This window comes from Harpia harpyja, chromosome Z (genome assembly GCF_026419915.1).
Source record: "Harpia harpyja isolate bHarHar1 chromosome Z, bHarHar1 primary haplotype, whole genome shotgun sequence".
Lineage (NCBI taxonomy): Eukaryota > Metazoa > Chordata > Aves > Accipitriformes > Accipitridae > Harpia > Harpia harpyja.
In genome coordinates, this window is record NC_068969.1 from 29,426,933 (window position 1) to 29,448,733 (window position 21,801).

General features: G+C 40.3%; 1 protein-coding gene across 12 annotated transcripts in view; it reads left to right on the forward strand.

Moving 5' to 3' along the window:
* The window catches only part of FAM172A (family with sequence similarity 172 member A), a 271,889-nt gene that overhangs the window by 200,772 nt on the left and 49,316 nt on the right, over window positions 1-21,801 (forward strand). For 7 of the 12 annotated variants that reach the window (XM_052776899.1, XM_052776898.1, XM_052776895.1 and 4 more), the window contains exon 11: window positions 1,767-1,841. The exons of 3 other annotated variants lie outside the window; for them this stretch is intronic. In XM_052776899.1, coding sequence (XP_052632859.1) covers window positions 1,767-1,841 — 75 coding nt within the window. Of the gene's footprint in view, window positions 1-1,766; window positions 1,842-9,018; window positions 9,063-18,586; window positions 18,776-21,801 lie in introns of those variants that run through there. 2 more of the 12 variants (XM_052776901.1, XR_008233477.1) reach the window with 2 other exon arrangements.

Below are 21,801 nucleotides of genomic sequence, written 5' to 3' on the forward strand. Positions count from 1 at the left end.
ACTCTTTAAAACAGGATTAACTTCCCGTCTCTGACGTCTGTGTTGCTGTTGTGGAAGAGTGCATGTTATAGAGGTCACTTTAGTCAGGTAAACAGGGGCCTGGATGGCAACCAGTCAGTATTTACAGTACACTTGCCAGCACTGAAAGTCCTCCATCGGAGCTTCTCTTCTCCTTCTTTGTATTCATCCTATGTAAATAATGTAAAAGGTATTCTATAAAAGAAATCCTAAGCGTTATTGAAAAACGGACTGATGCTTTAATAGGAGTATGAATAAGTCTTAATTTTACACTTCTATTGAGGATGGGTCATAGTGGGCATAACGTTTATACTCCACTTAATGAACTCCCAGCTACACTGAAGTCTGGCAGAATTAATTTAAATGGAGTAGGATTTCAGCCAGTAAAAGTTGTGAAAGTTGGCTCTTTGTATTTCATGCATACATACAATGCCACTGGATTAAGATCACTGATGTTTTAGAAGTTCTCGTCAGAGATTTTGGACAATTATTTAAATGGAAGCTTACTATTTCCAGGTTGGTTCCGTGTAATATAAGGACAGCTTAAAGTAGTATAGCTTTATGTGACTAGTGCTGAATTATCAATTTGCTCATATGTTTTTGTTTATATTTCTTGTATTCATGTCTTATACGGACAATTGTAAGACATTTACAGAGGAACAAGTGAATAATTCCTACAGTGTGTTTATACAAGCAATGGCATAAGCCTGCATTAGAGTAATCTGTAATAAATTTATGAAATGCTACTAGATGGAGGAGCATTAGTATTTAATGTGAGAGATTTTATTTCATTCGTTTCCTGAGAATTGCAGTACTGAAATAGCCCACACTCAAATACTGGCAGCATTGCCCTTGGTATTTCAATGAATGACAGTGAGAGCAATCAGAGCAATGAGAGGAGATTTTTTTAAAATAAACCTTTTGCAGAAGGAAGATTCACTTTTCTGCTTGGAACCCCATCTTTTATCTGTGTTTGCACTGAGAAGGAAGTTCAGGAATAAGTGCCTCTTGGTCACATCTCATGAGCCAGCTTTTCCAAAAAGGGTCTAATATTCAGCCATTCAGCATATTGGGATTTACAGGCAACCCCAGTTTGTTTGTGAGCAGATTATGTCACAGTCTCTTGGTTGCATTTCCCTTAAAAATCACTAGAGAGAAATAAATGGCCATCAAACTGGAAAAACAACTTGTAGTTCCAGATAGAGTTGTTAAAGCTTTTGATTAGAGCATTATTAAGTAATTAAAATGTTTGCCGTAATTCATTCATGCCTTAGTTACAAAAAGGAGTGAATGCACTTTAATAATTAAACATTGTGAGCATGAGAACAACAGTGATACAGAAAAAGCAAGCCGTAATAAATCCATTCTCTGTCCTTGTGGCAAGAGGTGGGGTACTGTGAGGGTCCCACCTTCATGGTCTTTCCTCCATGTCTCAAGGATTTGTGTCTTCTGATCTAATGTCTTCCTGCGACAGGTCATCATCACACCAAAGGGATTGTGCTCTAAAATTTTCCATCTAATATAGTTGTCTGGTGTGGCATATGTGATCCTAAAAAGGCTCCCATGCAGTGTGGAGAGACATACCTCCCAGCTCAGACACCTTCCATCAGACCTGGAACTCCTGTTGAGGCTATCTCTTCAACACTACCCGCCTTGTTACCCTTCCATATTTTCCCAACAAGAACAAGGCATTCTTCCTTATCAGAGAAGAGTCCACTGCTCTCCCTCTGTCATTTATCTTTTACCAGGCACGGTTGTCCCCCCCTCTGCTCCTTCTCTGGCTCACAGCCCTCTCTGGTTTCCAGCTTTGGAGCATTGCACAGGTAAGGTCCTCAGCTGTGGCACTGTCACCTCACTGGCCTGGAGAAGCCCTCTGTCAGTCTCCTGCCTTCAGTCTATGTTAAAAAAAACCTATATCTCCTACCCTTTTTGCTTTCAGCCCTCATTAAGGACCTCTGTCAGACCTGAGGTCATCTTCTGCCTCAGTCCCAATCCACCTTCGTAATGTAGTGAAACCAGAAGACCTCTCTTCTGTCTCAGAGGAGATGGATCCATCTCCTATCTAAGACGTAGGCAATTGTAGGGTGGAGAAAGGTGAAGAATTTAAAAGCAGTCTGTACATTAAAGATCATCACATAAAATGGAGTAGGGGTGGGAGTCTTACTGGCTAGAAGATTGGAGGTCCACTTGTAATTTGATGCAGACAATGGGATAGACCTTTTAAAGACAGGTTGTATCATGTTACTGCTAACTGTAGTTGTAGTTCACTTAATGTCTTGAGACCTTACAACATTTCTTCTAGTTCTGGAGCAGGGATTTCACAAGCCCTTGGGAAGCCATCCTACTGGAGCAGCTGCTGGGTGGGAAAAGCTGAAAGTGAGGATGGGAGAAAGCAGATCCATGGATCTGTGTCCATCTTGATTGCTGCTCAGCAGTTAAATTACTTTGATTTCAGGATAGTGGCCTGGACATTACCCCAGGGAAGGCATTGTGGAAAATTTTGCCAACTAAACATGGTCTTTGTTTTCCTGAATACGAATTATTTTGGGGTACCTCATGGGGAGCACCTTAGTGTTTGGTTAAGATACATTCCTTGGCTCATGTGTTTCTGTCAGTGAAAGCTTTTTATTTAGGAGAGAGGATTAAACTTAGCAGTATTTTGCCAAAGTGAATATGCACCAACACTCATTTACATAATCAAATAAAAAGGAAGTTATTCTAACATTACTAAAATGAATTGCCTAATCAAATCCTTTTAAAGCCTTTCTAGTTGACCCCCAAAATCACTAGTTATTATTTTAACAGTTGCAGCCAATGTAGTTAAAACATTGTAAAATAAGGAAATTATAACATGAAAAGACAAACAAGATGACACAATGGAATAAAATGTTGACAGTAATCAAGAAAAGCTCTGTTTATGGAAGAGGCTAGACTCAAATATATGTGTCTGTAATAAGGAAAAAAGTGCAAGAATTAATTCATGTAGCTGAATAAAGTGATCTCAGGCTGGCGGAATTAAAACTCTTAATTTGGGGGGACAGGTATGACCCATGCTGCTGGTGCTCTGAAGAGTATCCTGAGTGAGTCCTCAGATAGTATTTCCTAGTGCCAAACGTCAAGCTTGACTTTGTGTGGTGTATAAAACATTTCATTTCATTCAGGCGAGCCAAGCATAACTTTTTTTTTTTTTCTTTCTTTGAATTCAGAAAAGATCATTAATGTTATTTCTAACAGGCTACTGCAGGTGTTTGGGGTTAGTGGTAGTTGTCCAAACTCAGGTAAAAGTGTAAGCTTTGCGTGTGTCAGCACCAAAAGGAAGTCCTTCACATTGCACAGAGGTTCAGAAAGTCATTGTTTTCCTACTTTGCCTGTTCAAATCCTTTTAACTGGGAGAAGGGAAGGGGAGCTGGTGGTTGTTTCTGACGAAGCTGGTCCCAACAAGGACCAGGGTTGTCATCCATACAGCCTCTCGGTAAAAACACAGCCAAAAGCGTTCCTGCATGTGTTAAACACACACTATGTACTTTAAGGCTTGGGGGTTTTTTTTAGAGATTTTTCTGTATGCACATAAGAGACTTGCAGTTCAAAACAAATGAAAGATGAGATTCTGCAGAGCTCGCTGAAAAACAGGGAAAAGCTTGTTACCTGCTGGTTTTGAGTCCTTGGCATAGCTTGATTTAATATCAAGACAAGAATATGGTACTAAACAGTCCCCTCGAGACTGCTGCTTTGTGCTAAGTAATAGAATAGCATCAATAATCCTTCCATGGGGCTACAGTAAATTTAAGTAAAGTTATTCTGGACTGTTAGATCTGCTTAAAAGCACTGATCCAAGAAAGTGAGCACATCACTTGCACAGCGAGCCTTTCCCTGGAAGAGCCGGCGTGCAGCCTGGCCCCTGCACACGCTTGCACTGACTCATCAGGTAAAGCCCTTGTTGCGAAGCTTCTGTTGATAACAGGGAAACCACGAATTAGCCATTAGATTACGGAGGTGGTAGGGTTTTTTGGCTTTGCCTAACAGGTGACTTCTGCCCACTGTTTTAAGAGTTCAGTTGTGTATTTCTGTAGAAAAGCCTCACCTAGCTGCCGATGCACCCTGTGCTGAGCAGATCCTGGGGTTCAAACAGGAGGATCTCCAGTGAGGTTAAACGGGCTCTGCAGCACTGCAGGGTCTGTGCGCAGAGGTAATTGCATGAGCAAGGGTTGTGACAGGCATACGGAAGGACCAAATTATTTCTTCCTGCTTTTTTTTCTGTTTTATTTGCATCACACTACACTTCCACTCTTACACATTTATGTTTCTTGCTCATAACAATCAAGGCAGAAACAACCATAAACTGTATGAAGCACTGAGACAATACCTGGTTCATCCTCTTAGTGGCTTTTAGCCCAGTTTACCAATGCTTCTCATTTTTCACTCTTTAATCGATTTGGTGAAGACCATTCTGGGCTGGTTTCTGACATTAGTATTTTGTGACTGGGGGTAGGTGTCCAATAACTCCAGCAATATAAGAAATAAGTGCAAAACCATGCACTTTTTACAATAAGGCAGATTAAGCAATTTACCCATTTTGCTAAAAATGTTATTTCTGCATTCACTAGTCATTCATGGAGATTAAGATTACAGTAATCAGTGTTTACTGTAAACCTCTTTGCATTTTATGTCTTCATGTGCATGCAGTTCTGTCAATAAAAGCTTTGCACTTAGGAGAAAGGATTAAACACCGCAGCATTTTGTCAAGGTGGCAGACTCCTGTGTTTAGCTGCATATTAATCTGTTTTAAGGTATTTGCAGCATTAATAGCACAAATGGATGAATGCAGGAATCTGCAGTGTGAAGGTTGCTTTGTAGCCCTGTGTCAGCACCTTCACATGCTGCAAATGTTGGTCCTGCACTTCCATTTCTGCTGCTGTACGTTGTCTGTCGGGGACTGGAAATTATTACAGAAACTTTGAAGCATCATCCTGTCTTAGCCACAGCTCTGCCAGTTGCTGCACTAAGTCCAACTTTAACTAATGTCTTCTTAGCGCTGAAGTAAGTAGCTTTTTCCCTACTCCTGATTCTTCAAAGGCACTCTGCCTTTAGTCTCCTGCTCAGACTCAGGTGTGGCAGGCAGCTTTTCGTTTCATGTACAGTACCTAGCTGGATGTGAGCTCCTATGTTGTGTTTTGAGTAGCTTAGTTTTACAGTGCTTTGGAAAGGACAAAATCTATAAAGACCTGTTGAACGACATTGCAGATTCTGTTCCAGAACTCCAGAGCCTCAAAAGTAAATATGAAAATATGAATTTGAAAGTGTTGACTTGAATTCCCAGATGTTGCTGCAGTCAGAGAGTTTGGTTTTACAAGAGTTTCAATTTTATGATGCATTTTTATAACTTCTATATGACCACCTAGGTGTTCAATATACCACCAGTACTGTTATTTTTTAGGACAAATGCTCATATTCGTGTACCATTCTACAAAATAGTTACATGTATTTGAGGCAGTACTGACGTTAGAGAAACTATTTCATCAAGAATTATTCTTGTACTCAAACATACCTATTTATCATTGCATTTTCTTAGAGTACAGTGAACTAGTTAGAGTGATGTATGCTTGCCTCAGGGTCCCTGAGGCTGTCTTTGATTGTGGTAATAATGAATAATGAAAATTATTACAGCCAGATATTTCCTACAAAGTGTTTGACAACGGTTAGACTGCCATGACCATTGCTTCTGATACTACTTAATGCTATCTCATTAGTGCGTTTTATATCCATATCTGTCTACATGTTGGCTGAAGTCTTACTCTAATATGCAATTGCAAACTCTTGAGTTCAGGGACTTTTTGTTTGGTGCCTGTGCTTCTTCTCAGCCCATGCGGGTGCCAGAATAGGTGATGCTTAACCAGTCTTCTGCATGGTCGTGTTGTTAAAATACTTATGCCCTGGCTCCTTACAGCTCTTACAGGCACAATGACAGTACAACAAGTAATGAACACCTTCCATGTTTTGAATAGGCAGATGCAACTTTACTGCAGATTTCCAAGTGACAGTTAAGACTGACACTTTAAAGAGACTATGTTAATATGATTAAGTTATTGCTAAAAAGCTAATCTAGTATTAGTTCAATCTGCACTAGTTTTGTCTGTTGAAGGGGAAAAACAAGAAGAAGCAAGAAGGGCAACGAAGCTGGTGAAGGGTCTGGAGCATAAGTCTTATGAGGAGCAGCTGAGGGAACTGGGGTTGTTTAGTCTGGAGAAAAGGAGGCTGAGGGGAGACCTGATCGCTCTCTACAACTGCCTGAAAGGAGGGTGTAGCGAGGTGGGGGTTGGTCCCTTCTCCCAAGTAACAAGCGATAGGATGAGAGGAAACAGCCTCAGGTTGCGCCAGGGGAGGTTTAGATTGGAAATTAGGAAAAATTTCTTCACTGGAAGGGTTGTCAAGCACTGGAGCAGGCTGCCCAGGGAAGTGGTGGAGTCACCATCCCTGGAGGTATTTAAAAGACGTGTAGACGTGGCGCTTAGTGACATGGTTTAGTGGTGGACTTGGCAGTGCTGGGTTAACAGTTGGACTCGATGATCTTAAAGGTCTTTTCCAACCTAAATGATTCCATGATCCTATGAGTCTATGATTCTGTGAGGGTGGGACTCAAATTTACTTTTTTCTCCAGGGCATGTCAGAATATGCCCTAGCAGAAATAGGTGTTTATCCACCTCCTCTTGCTTTTTGTGATGACAGCAAAAGCTTTCCTTACATGGTGGCTCATCACCACCTTTTCACACCCAATGCCTTCACAGCCTCTCAGTGCACATAGGCAACATTACATCAGATAGTACACCTTGCTCCTTACTGCTTAACTGGTGGGTTAAAGCATGGTTGAAATGTGTCTTCCATAAGGTGGAAGAGAAGGCCGTAGTCCTCTCTCATTTAATCTCCTCTGAAATACCTACAGGCTCCAGTCCAGCAATAGTGAAGTTCTTTACATGTGTCTCGATAGTTTTCATTAAGTGTTTTGTGGGATTGAGCTTGAATGTTAGTCTTTGTATTCCAAGTTACATCCACATTAATGTTAGTAATTTTAAAAAGTATTTTCTGTGTTTCATCCTCAATAGCTCTATGAAGCCAGAACATCTGTAGAGATGGGATCTGGTACATCAGTGTAATTGTAAAAACTATATTTCTGCTAGAGCTCAGCAGCTGTAAGAAGGTATTCCCCAAGAGATGTAATCCAAAATTCAATAGCAAAATTTTTATTCGCATTGACATAACAGCCACAAGATCATTTACATTTCAGCTTGCATTTTCTATTAGAAACCAAATTTGGATTTGGATTTGGATTTGGATTTGGATTTGGTAGAATTTTTCAAAAGGTGCACTTTCAGTTTAAAACTTATGATCATTTTTTCAAAGATGTATATAGTTTAGGCCAGGAAGGACATTTAGATCACTTATTCTCCACTTTCATGTATAGGTCTTTAACTTTTGACCAGATGCTGTTATGCTGAAATTTAAAAGTTGCATTTGCTTAAAATATGTCTTCCATTAAGGCGTCTAGCCTTGGCTGGAAGGATTCAAGAGATGTGGAATCCATTGCTGCCTTCCCTTTGTAATTTGTCGAACTATTAAGAGGAGTGGCTCATTTCTGGTTTACTTTGGTTTCAAGTTCCAGCCATTAGTTCTTGCTGTGCCTTTTTCTACTAAGGTAAAGAACTGTTTAGTACATTTGCTTTTTCTCCATGTGAATTAGATGCTAGAATCAAGTCAACACTCAATTTTCTTTTGATAAATGGAATAGATTGAGTACTTTAAGTCTCCCTGCAAGTTAATTTCTCCAGGTTTCAAATGCTTTTATACATTTTCTGTGGCATCTCCAGTCTTTCAACATCTTTCTTGGAAACAGACCCATCTGCATCTTACTGATGGGATACACAGACTTCAAATCTTCACTACCTGATTTTCTCCTGTTTCATTAGCCAACGGTCACATTTGACCCTTTTGTCACCATACTATAGAGAGTCAGTTTAGGAGGAGTTTGTCCAGCAATACCCCTTCTAGAGCTGCTGCTCTTCATCTTGGTTCTAAAGTAGTGTTATGAAATGTTGCAGGTAGCTTTTATTTAAAAAAAAAAAAAAGATTAACAGTAAAAAAAAAGGCAGTTGTCTTTATTGTTGATAACCATCCTGCCCATCTCCACATTTACAGAAGCTTTACCACTAGTGAATTTATAATTACTTCCTGTGTTGTCAAATAGCCGTAGGACACTCCAGCAGTAACATCTCTATTCAATAGTAGTTTCTCCATGATAACTACATTTGCAGATTACTTAGTCTGCAAGTTCTTAGAAATATTGAATAATATTGACTTTTAACCTGTTTTCATGAGTAAACAAGAATTCTAAAGTTGTGCCGTTTGTCCCCTTGTGAATTTATGAAACATTGATCAATTTCTACCTAATTTGAAGATTTAGGTGTAATTAAGTTTCACCAAGTTTTGTGATAATAGTTTACAGCGCAGAAGAAGAAATGAGGAATGTATCTTCCTAGTAAAATGAAGACTTTTTAATGTCTCTCTTTAAAGACAAGGGGGAATAACTGAGGTGCTAGACATGGTGCCTGGTAACAAACAGCCAGCAAAGTACCAGTCATTGCCAGCCAACAGTAGCAGGTAAGTGGCTTCAGTGTAATGACACTATAGAGGGTCTTTCTTCCAGAATTTTCATGGGAAACCTGGGAAGAGCAAAAAGTAGTTGCTGGAGAGAAAAGGGAGACAAAGAACTGTCTAAAAACATTTAGCAAAGTTGACATAATTAGTCCTGCTGCTCAGGATGTTCTGGAGAAATAAATCAAATGCCTGACAAAAAATTGAGTATACTCTATTTGCATATAAATCCTTACCAGCTAAACATGCTAATTCATCAAAGAGTGAAACTGAGTTTATTTGTTTAGGACTTATTTTCCAGTAAGTTGCATTGGCTTGAATTAATTACATTTTTGTACTTTAATTCTTCATTAATAGGCTCCAATATCACAGCATTGTGGGTCTGAAAGGGATTTTGTAGCATGCATCAGCTTCATCCCGCAGCCCAGGGCAAGAACAAATGTTCTTACATCACTTCCTGGCAGGTGCTCATCTCATTGGTTCTTTCCTATTTGTTGTGTGATGACATGTCCTCACTGGGCAGTCTCTTCCAAACTTCCAGTTTTATTTACCTATATCTTCCTTGGTGCATGCATACAACTTCAGGAATAGCTGAGTAAGCAACAGGTACCCCCAAAAATACATCAGCCAGCTGGACAGAGTGGTAAGCACTGAGAATGATTATTCTACAGCAGAAGACTTGCAATGAAAATTTGGATGAACTGGGTGTTTTCCTAAAGGAGAGTAGATTGCCTGGGAAGAAGAGCAACAGAGGAAGACAGACATGTAAAAAGTTCCAGCAAAAAAAAATGAGAACTTATTCTTCATGACCACAGTACCTCGGGTAGGAATTTATGGACCTATATATCCATTTTTCCATTACTTTTGTTGAGATTTATGTCAGGCTAGCTGTGCAAATAGTCTTGTCTGAAATTTTGGATTAGGATTTTTCCCATCTTCTGTAACTTCTCTGCTATTTTAAGTGTTATTTAAAATGAACATCCGTAGCCAGTTATCTGGTTTATGACTTTTGAATACAAACTTGGCAAGCCTGCTGATTTGGAAATATTTATCCCTGAGAAGATATTGATGAGCAGCAAAAAGAATGTGCTTCATCAAACACTTTGCCATTTTTTTCCAAATAGAGTACAGAAACATATATTGAACAATTTCATACTTTCTTCTGCATTATTTACAGTTTCACTCTCTCCATCTGAAAATCGACATATGTTTGCTATGGATTGCATTTGTTGTTTGTATATAAAACAAAGGTCTTCATTGTGCTAAGTTTAACAGCCATGGATTGTTTTTCCTCAGATAACTTTAGCTTTCCTTATAATCTTTTTATGCCGATAACAAGCTCTTTCCACCTTTTTCTGTATTCCTTGACTGATTCCACTTTTTTGCTGAACAAGGAGGACTAACCTGGTCTTAGGTTTTTTTGTCATCCAATAAACTTTTTAAAAATACCATTCATTCCTTTATGTGTAAATATGTCATCTTGATTAAATTTGCTAATCTTTTCCCTACCTTGAAGAAAATACCCTTTTGAAGCACCAAGCGTGTGTGTTGCTGGCTGAGGCTTCTCTCTGTTCAATCCCACCCAATGTCAATGTCATCAGGCCAGGTTCACTGGCCCCAGGCAGCCACCCATTTGTCTTTATCCATCCCAACACTGCCTGAAATGGTAAAAAGTCATGGAAAGCATTATACCTTTTCATGTTAGAAGATCCTTGTTCATAGTTTTTAGAAACTTTTTATGTTTGTGACCACCAATATCCATCTCCAGAGCTGATGCCTTCCAGGGTGGTGAAGCTCTCAACCATTGCAGAGGCGTGCTTAGGGAGAAGTTTACCCTGTTCTCTGGTTTGCCAAGGTTGTCTGTCACAAACTTCCCCACCACCATCTCCTCCTGGGCTTTTTTAGCACGCTAGCATACATGCACTGAAGACCCAAGCTCAGATTTATTAGTATGGTTGGAACAAGTAACAGTGTTTTTAGAATAGAGCACCACATCCTCACCACTTTTATGCACTTGAATCACTCTAGGTAATAAACAGAAACTTTAATACTTCAGGCATACAAATTATTTTAACAGCTGTCAGTAATGCCAATTATATCAAATTCCTGCTCATGGCTGTGGTTGGACACAAACAAGAATTGGAAAAACTGCTAGCAGTGGCATAGAATTCATTTTAACATTCCTTTTCTTTTTCTTTGCCACATAAATTAAATTTATTTGCAACACATGGAGGTTAATTTTATATCATATTTGCCTTCTTAGCACCCTGCCCTCAAGTTGCTAATTTAACAGTTTTCTGGCTGCTCCAGCTAGCTCTCAGCCGAGAAGATTAGTTTCCCAACCTGTGAGATAACCAAAAGATGAGAAACATAGAGCTCTGCGATGCCATTTTTAGAGGCCCTTTTCACAGTATATTTGCACTTTAAACTTTCTCCTATCAAGGAACATGCCTATATTTGGAAGGCCCAATTTTCTGTGGAGAGGACTTGTCATTTTCTGCTAACCAGTGTCAGCAACTGATCTCGTCATGTTAATGTACAGGGACAGTTAAGTGACTTGCTTTAAATGCATTGTGATTGTTATCTATTTATTAAAATCAAAAGCAAACAACTGCTAATGTTCAGATGCTGATTACTTAACAAATAGTGTTAAGGACAAGGCTAATTTAAGCAGACATACTATATTCTTACATTATGACATGAAAACCATGCTCTATGTGATAATTGTTGATAATATATATATATCAACATTATGAATATTTATGTATTCCAATGAATACTGTAATTTAGTGAGCCACATTTAATAAGTAATATTTTTAAAACTATATTCCATTTTTTATGTGAAAGAAGGGAATAGAACATTTCCTCCCATATTAATCCTTTTATTTTAGGTAGGTTTACGAGACATACCTGCAGCAGTTTAAGAGAGAAATAATCAGCATGGTCAATAGAGTAAACTGTTTTAGATGGTGTTCGTTGTTGCTGCTGTGAATACAGTAGTCAGTTTGAAGGCAAGTATCATGTACTTTTGAACAACACTGTTAAGTGCCCATCACTACTTTTAAGGACAAGTGTTGTCTTTTTGTGAGTTTAATCTTTATGCAAATGAGGCATTGTGTGTAAAAGTTCTTGTCACTTTATTTGAGACTTTTATGTTAATATATCATTTGAAATGGTACATGTTATAATATATAACATGCATACATATGATTTTATTACATATAAATAAATCCCACATATATTTTAAATCTGAAGGCCAATTTTTGACTCTTAGATACTCCCATGAGGATCCCCATGGGATCCTGAGCCCTGCAGACAGTTTACACACGTGCGTGAGGGCAGACCTTAGCCCTGACTTTGCCTTGCTAGGCAAGACAGGTCATATTTTGTTTCCATCTTTGCCTCCCGATGATCGGTGCTATTACGTCAGAGTTTAAACTATACACTGAGCTGAGTGTTAAGCTGGAAGGGTTTCTCCTGTGTATTTGAACACTTGTGCTTGGTGTGAAAGGGAGCATCCCAGCCCTGCCAGAAGGTGTGCATGCTGTGGCTGCTCCGACTGGAGTTTTCCATATGCAGCTGCACATATAGGGAACATAAAATCTCAAAACACTTGTGCCCCAGGAGCGGGTGTCACTTTGCAATTCTAGGGTAATTGAACTTCAAGGACTTGTCATTACTCTGAGTAGTCACATTAAAATGTTTGTTATTTGGGTAATTTGGGGGCAGAGGTCTAGACATCTGCTTATGCAACTTGCTCCATTCACTCAAATCTATTCCCTTTTCAGCACAAAAATTTTCCCATAAAAGCCCATAAAATCAAACACATGTAAGATGATGGTTGAAGATTTCCTAACGCAGTACTATGCTGGACACTGATAATAATGTGTGTCAGAGCTGCAAGACAGGATTTTTTTTTGTTTCAGGAGTGCTCCGGACATTTATGATTTTGACAGTTTCCTGCTACTGATTGCAGAACTTAGACTCGTACATTAGGTACAGCTTGCAAATTCAGCACAGCTTATGAATCTTGCAAATTTCTTTTGGCAGCTGGGGACCTGATTCAGCTGCCACTAAAGATTCCCAATGGTTTTGGTGGGTCTCACGTCAGTCCTTCTGTCCCTGCAGACCACTATTTTAAACCAAATGCTGAGTGTGAACTAATGACACTTTTTAAGAGTGGGTTTTTTCCTTCTTTTAATAGCACTGGATGAAACATATTAAACATTTGTGTCATGCTTTGTCTGACATAGTTCTCTCCGTTATTCTTGAAGCATACATCTCCTGTCCTCCAGGAAAGCGTCAGCTTCCCATAAAGATCTGTCTGCCTGTGCAGAGGAAGGAGTGCAACCTTAGGGGACGGGGAACTCAAAGAGCAGGAGAGGGACCGTGAGCTGTTGGCTGGCAATTTGGTCACCTTCCTGTGAGATGTTGGCCTGAGACCCCTTTCACTGAAATGGGAACTGAAGTCGGTTGTTGCTTCTAATGTTGGTGGCCTAACCACTGCACTATCATAGAGGTGAAGGCTCTCCTTTCCTCATCCATACTAAAAAAGAATGATTCCTGCTTACTTTTTTCAAGGAACGGCATTCATTGCTTGCACACTGCGGCATCAGGACTCAAGGGATTGCTAGTCTCCATTACTTTAATCAGCCAGTCTGTGCTAATTGATTATTTTTACCAATACCTTGTAAATGTCATGCATTTTTTGAAGAAGTAGATCATGGGATGGAATAGCCTCACAGGCAGAAAGGCAAGCCAAGATGTTCACTCAAGCTGACAGTAAGATTTTTTGTATGCTAAGGAGAGGCAAAGTCAGTGACAGACAGAAGAAGAACCAAGAGATTGGTTTTCATATTTGTTGCCTCTGGGTAAGGACAAAGTGAAAAGAAACCACAAACATCCAGAGGAGATGGCACCAAACTGCAGTGGGCTTTCCCACCAGCCGAACACCATGGGTTGCTCTCATTGAGCCAACCCAGCAAGAAGAAGCCTTAAACAAGGAGATTAGATGCAATTTGTGCATTCATACTGGTATACCCAGCCTGTGGGAAACCTGGTTGGACTGGGAAGCAGATGCCACTGCAGAATCCATCATGTTGTATGATGTCAGTAGAAGGTGCACGCACGTAAGCTTGGGAAGATCAGTTCCCGTATCTCCCCACATCCTTGTATCTTTGTTCCAGAGCAGCTCAGGGCTCAGTAGAGAAGTGAGGATCTTTTCTGTTGTTTTGTGCATGTAGGTCATAAAGCTTATGTTTTATTAAAAGTTTAGAAATTCCAGATGAAATGATGGTATGAGTATTTATATCACTTGCTGTCAGATGGTCTCATTTTGCTTTCTGAGAGCTCTGCTACTCATCAATGCAGGGAAGTCCTTGTTTCTGCTCATTTGGGTCTTCACTGGAACTACATTTTTATTTGTATGTTTTTAGCAGTGTATTCACAGCTTGTAGTTTGCACCCACAGATGAATAATTTTATCTTGGTAACAGAGGTACCAGCAGTCACAGGTGGATTGATATGTCATCACCCAAAGCTTTTATCAACCATGTAAAAAATATCCCTCATATAAATGAGGAAATAGAAATTGATTTTGAATAGTTATTCTTTACATGCACAGGCTCTTTTGTTATACATTGTGTTAATTCCAGTATGATTTTTCTAAACTTTTCCTCTAATTTAGTGCCTGACTTTGTTTAATGCTAGTAAATGATTTACTGAAGCTTTACAAGTGATATTTCATCTGCCAGAGAGACTCTGTGAGCTGAGTGCTGTCCCCAAATATGATACAATATTGTGTTAGCATTAATATGGATATTGATGCAAAATCAATGCAAATAGACTCCACATCTAATCCCACATTCCCTCACTCAAGTTCACTGGCAGCAACAGCAAGTTACTCCTTTGATTTCAGTGCTGGGTATGCAGTATTTATGAGGGGTTGCACTTTACATCCTCACTTTGGTTGTCATTATGCATGCCAGTGCACATTAAAACGGGTTTTGGAACTAAATTTGTTTCAGCATTGTTGTCAGACCCCACTTAGACAAACCTGAGTTTGGGCTTTGGCCTATTTAACTTGTGGCTTACCTCGGTAAAGACTGCACCAGCTTCTTGAAGGTGTAGAACGTAATTAACATCTTGTGGGTTGTACCTGTACAAGAGGGCACAGGACACTGCTTACAAGGGTGAGTGCCTGTGATGTGCAGGGCAGTATTTGGCCATTTCACAGACACTCCTTCTCTGGATGGCTGCAGAAAAAGCATCTGGCTCTGGTGGACTATTAGGCTGTAATTAGTGTAACTAACAACTAATATGAAAGAGCAGGATAGAGGTCACCACAAGACTTCAAAGGTCTTAACAGGTTAAGGTTGGAGGGCAGTCTATCCCCTTACTTAATCTGTTGCCATATCTTCTGAGATTTGTTGAAATCTTCAGTGACCTCTAACCTTGACGTGTTGCTCTCCTGTAATTTACCGGTCACATGCCATTTTCTTTATTTCTGTGTATTTAGACAGGCATGGGTCTTTGTGATTGGCGTCTCCTTTTTCCGTTCAGATATAACTGTGCCCAGGTAAACAGCTTTTTGACATGGAATAAAGATTGTGGTTCAAACCGCTTTAATGCTCGTGCCCCGCTAGCTTCGGACTCATCAGAAATGGTTGTTTTGCTATGCTGCAGCATGTGGTTTGTAGATGACATTTGACACGTAGATTGGGCTTAGGTTTAAAACCTAGCTATTAAAATAACTTGGGCATTGTACAATCATTTTCAAAAGATACTAAATATCAGGCTTTTATGAGTTGCCTTCTTAAACCTAACTGTCCAAGGATAGTTTTGTTTATATTTTCAGTAAATGTCAAAGCTCTTATTGGTTAAGTGTGCAACTCAAGGACAATTTATATTGTGGGAAAAATCAGTAGATATTCCTCCATGGTGTTTCGGTATGGGAGACAAACACCCGTCAAGGAAACTCTCCTGTTCCTAATAGTTTTGGGGTTTTTTTCCCCCTCAGACACGGTGTTGCATGTTTCCCATCAATCCCAACATACATGGGTGGATTTTGATAGCGAAGTGTTGAAACACGTTGCCTCTTTCCCAGGCATCAGGCAGTCGCTTCTCCTTGATGGTGCCCATCCCAAAGCAATGGGCAGAGCAGAGAGGAAGGTTTCCTTCTCTTCCCCTCCGTGGATGCTTTGCCTCGGGAGAGCCACGGCCATTCCCACAGAGGGGAAGGTGAGTGAACCCCTCCGGGTATGCTGGCAGGGATGGTCTCTGGATTCCACCCTCTGCTGCTTCAGCATCCCACCCTGTGGTCCTTCCCGGTGTCTGAGCACCACAGATCTGGGGAGGAAAATATTCTAAATCGATTCAGCAAAGCAAAGTAACATGCAGCAAGCTACTTCCCCGCACCAAACTGAGCACGGGTTTAATTATCCTTTTAACCAATTAGAACACTTTAAAAGAGAGTAAGAGCGACTGAGAGGGAGTGAGAGCAGCCCAATGTTAGATTTAAAGTTCAACAGGGGAAAAAAAAAATCATACAAGGATTTCACAAGCAACGACACTTGGATGGTATTTGGGAAATCTTTCTTTCAAGACTATCTTGCGATTAACTATGGGAGTAGCACATCAAAGCTGCACTGACTTCAAAGCTTAGAACCACTTACGGCTTCCAGCTATTACTAAAACCTACCACTTCACCCTGCCAGCAACTCATCTCAGCTGCCTCTTTAAGTTACACCCATTTACTTCCTGCCTTCTGATTTTGGGGAGGAAAAAAAAAAAACCACCAAAAACCCCTTGTAAATTAAATATAGCTGTTCGCACTGAAGGGATGTCAAAGTCGGGCAAAAAAAGCAAATGGAGGCATTAAGATATTAAAGATTTAGTACAAACTCAATGGTGATTTACATATGCACAGTCTCATTTGTCTAACTCTAACGAAGCCGTCTGCTTTGGGGAAGTTTCCTGACTGAGCAGTACCGCTGCGTAAAAACTCCTGAATGAGGTGAGCAAGCTGTTTAGACTGTTATTTATGTCCAGATGTTACCTATAGCTTGGCACAAGCAGAGGTGCTTTGGGACTCCAGGATATCTTCACGTATACGGCACATACCATTAAATCAGTTCCCATCCTTGTTCTGTAGTGACAGTCCTCATCCTCTGATGCACCTCAGAACAGTGTGTCGGTATTGGGCAATGATTATCATTTATTGCTGCAATATTATTGATTCTTTTGCATTAGCAGGAGAGACTGTGGAAGCAAACTTTGCATATTTGATATTTTGGAAGTCCCTGAAACAACTCATTTGTAGTAGTGTAGGGCTGTGCTACACGCTCTGAACCGATATAAGAAGGCTAATATGTACTGAAATCATAATTTATTGCAGTATTAATATTGTTCAACACTTAAAATTGTTACATTGTTATTTTCTGATTGGGAGTTTTATGCCTACGGTTTTTAAAATGGTACATTAATCTCTGAATAAAATTTGTCTTGCAAATGACACATTAATAGAAAGTTAGGAACAAGTGTGGGTCTTTGAGTGTGTTTTATATAACAGTTTATATGTTCAGTACAGATCAACGACATTCTCTCTAGAGCTAAATGCCATTAATCCATTTACAGCCGCTCATTGCAATGAAGAGAAATTACCACTGAAAGAGCCGATCGTATGTTAAGGAGAATTTCTCTGCTTCCCTGCGTAGTCTTGCATTTTGAAAATGCCTATGCAAGTGTTTAAAGCCAATCTTTTCTTTTTTTCCTCCCCTGTACACAGAAGGAGGTTGGCAGCAGTGGGGCCACTGGCAGCTTCTCCCCATGCAGCACGGTGCTGGCCTGCTGGCCATGGATGCCCCTGCCCCATCGTGGGGGGTGTCTCATCCTCACCCTCCTCGCACAAATGGTGTGCTTCTGCAGCTCATGTATGGCAGATCTGCAGTAGAGAAACGTGGAGGCAGTTAACGGGCTGTTTTGCATGGATGGTGGTTGCCACTAGGTGTAAATAAATGAATTACAGTGTAGGGCGGTCAGCTGGAAAAAAAGGAGTATTGTCTTCTAAAGAGTTGACGTATGAAAAAAGCGTACAGGAACTTACTGTTAAATCTAAAATATGTATGGCTAGTGTATGTTCTGTCTGAAGAACATGCCTCTGCTTTAAAGTAAAGGGGGAGAGGGGAGCTTTCTGACTGGTTAATGATGCAATCAAAATGTCAGATTATTTGAAATAAATTGTTATTACGGAGTCAGGTATGACTCCACCAATGCATTTATGTATTTCACTGCGTGATAGTTAGTTCTTTTTTCTTCTTAAAGAATGCATTTCTCTGAAATAAACTGTGCAGACTAGGAACAGCACAGTCATTTGAAGTTCATTGAAAATATAGGAGGACATCGTGTTTCCTGTCCTTATGTTAAACTTGGCATATTGATTTTTTTGCACAGCTTGCGGCATAGAAATGTGATCTACAGCTATGGCAAGGCAGGCTAACCACATGTGAATTTGTTAAGTACTGCTGGATTAGCAGGAATCATCAGACTGTGCAAGTACAGAGACTTGACTTCTGTAACTTTATTTATTACTTAATCAATTAAAATAACAAGTTTTGATTTTATTGGCTGTAAATAAAAAAGCACAAATCATCTGCAGTAGCTATTGTTTCATATGCTTGCTTGTTTTCATGACATAAAGGCTCTGTAAATTAGCTGCAGTACGTACGCGGGCAGAGCTGGAGTTCAAGTTAAGGATCAAATATGTAAAGATTCAACAAATGTAGTTAGCTACTGTTTTTTACATTAGTGCAGAAAATTCAGGAAGGCATAGTGCGTTCCTTAACTTGCAGGTTTTTATCTAAGTTTGCCATTACTTTGCTTTGTATATTCTTTGCCTGTTTAATCTTTTGTTCCCTTTATGTTCAAAGATACCAAGATTATGGAAGCCACGGGCGCTGCAGCCTGCATTTAAATTTAGTTATGGTACAGCCGTGCGCAAAGCGTTCTGATGTGGGTCTGGCTTGCTCCTTTCTCTACATTATTAAACCTCCTTAAACACCTCCATTATACCGTTCACCTTGCTTGACTTCAAAGAGTGGCGTGGCTGCGTAGAGAGGGTGAGCCACAACTCTGCCGAGCGGGTTACCCGTGGTTTCTTAGAAATGCTAATGCGTTATCCGCCGTGTTTATGAAGTTATCTGTTTGCTGTTGGATTGGAGGGACTGTTCTGCAGCTCTAGAGTCAAAACGATAAAATGTCCAAGACAAAGACAGCGGCTAAAGATATTTTGGGATTTGAAGTCATTGCCATTCACCTTCTGAAACCTTTTCCACCCACCCCACCCCCCAAAGAAAAAGAAAAATTAATTAAATCAAGAGGTTATTTCAGAGGAAAGCAAAGTTGACACTATTCCTGAAGAACCTCTTGAGTGCAGTCTCACTGAGTCGCTCATGGAAATGATGTGGACGAATGCCTGGCTTATCGCTCAGAGTTTATTGGGAACTAATCTGTTCAAAATGTTTGGAATAAGCTAAAACCTGGCTTGCTCATCTAATGAAAAAGGTCAAAAGAGAGAAGAAAGTGCCACTGGTTTGTGTTAGGTGACACTGTGCCCTGCTTGTCTAATTTGATTACACAGAGCCACTAAAGCCCCAGGCAAAGCTGATTTTAGCTATAATCAGCTTCTTAACCTTTTGAGAACTAACGTAAACACTACCTACCAGTGGTTAATTATGTTGCTCTGTTACATACAACAAAGTGCAAAGGTAAAAGTGTAGAACTGCAGTAACACATGTTGTGACAAGATCACTCCAGGGGATTACAGCCCTCTGTGTTTTATCTGCACTCATTGATTTCTTTCTTAAAAATTAAAAATGAGCTATGAGCGGGGAGCATCGGTTTATCAGTTTCAGGCAGCATTGCCCTGTCATGCAGCTGCCTCATCTCAGATTCCTCTTATGTAGGAAGGGGAGACCTAGTGTGGGTTGGACTGCTATGGTCACGGATCTGATATTTTTTAACTATTTTAGATTAACTTTGTTCTAATTGTTTACTTGTAATAAAGCATGCATGCTTCCTTTCTCTGTGAGTAGCGTCTTCCAGAAAGTTTTGTAATCTTGTTTGGCAGATGCACCATGTTCATATGAGACACCTGTCTCTGGGTGGGATAAATGGGATGAATTTTATTGTCAGATTTTGCATATACATATTAGGCAAGAACCAAAAATCTTAGGCACAAAAACTGGCTCTCTGCAGAACCTGTGTATCCTAGTTTCCCATGTGTTTTGATTTGTACACTTTCTAGAGTTTGCCAGGAAATTTGCATTTCCATGAACTTCAAAACTTTTAGAATTTGAAGCCAATGGGCTTTTGGTGTATTTTAGATTTTCCTGACCCATGCTGATCCATGGTGTTTATGTAAAGGAAGCCTTGATCTACTCGTCTTATATACTTGCTACTCTTACATACTTGCTGCTTGGAGGTAGCAAGTTGCCTCTGGATTTTCCACTCTGTAGAAATTACATCTATTTTACTCTTTCTGTGTCCCACTGTTTTTGTCAGCAGTGCCTCTAATCAGCATCATTCTTCTCCGACCGTCTGCTCAGAGAAGCAGCCATAATGAATTATCATTACGAGCAGCATTAGCATGGGTGTTGCAGAGCAGCCTCGTGCTGCCCGTGTGCTCCACGGTATCTCAGAGGGCATCATGGAGCTGGACCACCAGGTCTCAGGACCTTCAATGCTTTTTGCCCACTCACTTCCCACCAAAACTCACAGTGGCGTGCTGTGATAGCTGATGGATTAGCAGGGGTGTAGTTATGCCAGGGAAATAGATGAGCCCTTGCTTAATTCAGATACTTATTTTATTAACTAAGATTAATACAGCCATAATGACTAGAGTTAGTAAAGCAATAACACTAAAGAAAACACTACTTGCATGAGAACAACAATAGATAACAAAACAGTCGCACACGCAAAAACCTCACTGACACATGACCTGTTGCGGTTATGTACAAGGTCGGAGTTGATTTCCTTTTCTTGCAGGCAATAGCTGTAAGGTTTACCATACACATATTTGTCCATGGCGAGGTTATAGTGTGTGGAGAGGAAACTGGGCAGGCTGCTAGCTTTTGAGCATCAGAAGGGTGGCAGACTCACTTAGCTGATTCTGAGCGTGGTGGTGAGTGGACCCTTGAGGTCTGGACAGGAAGGAGAAATAGCTCGTTAGCTTCTGAATGTGTTAGTGATTTGGTCTTCACCTCAGGCTCCACAGTTTTCTCCAGGAAAGAGGTATGCATAAAGAAACTGAGGCTGACTCTGACCCCTTCGGGTGTCTTGCAAACCCTTTGGAGTTTCAGCCTCTCGTTGTACAAGTCATCTCATGTTCTGGTCATGCACAGCTGGGTGACTTCTGCCTGTGTCCTGCATTTCCCACGGGACATGTACGAGGGAGGTTCTGTGGGCACAAAGATGACCCCATCTGTTAGTTGCAAATAATGTTTTCTAAGGTTTCATGTGGACTGCGTTTTGCCTAAATAGCCAACATGGAACACCTTTTCTGACCTACTCTAACCATCCGTGTCTCCTTACTTTGATTCATAGAAGAAGGAAAAAAAAATAAAATTTCAAGTATTTGTTGTGTAGATCACCATGGCACTGGCTGCATTTCCTGAACTGATAGAAAACTTCATCTCTAGCAAAACGCGACATGATTATTCTGAAGCAACAGGATATTTTTCTACATCTTTTCCTTCATGAAAAAGAAGTGGGATCAGATTCTCTCTTCTGGTCCAGCTGTCAGAGCTGGGAGGAAAAGACTGCCGAGGCAGGTCTGCAAAACCCATTTAGGACTAGATGTCTTCATGCCTTCTTATTTCCTCAATGCGTTCCAGTTACAGGGAGGTTTTGTGCAAATTTTCTGCCACGTGAGTATCAGCTTTGCTCCAGAATTATTATCTGGGGACTGTTTGGGTTTGGCTAATCGCTTAGGATAGTGCAAGGCAACAAATAGCAATAATGCAACAGAATTAGAGCCGTGTCTTTGCCCTCCAGATGGAAACTTTGGGCTCCCCATGCTCAGTTGTTAACTTAGTTTCTGGAGCACGTGGCACAGGCACCAGTTTGGCTGTGTCTTAATGAATTA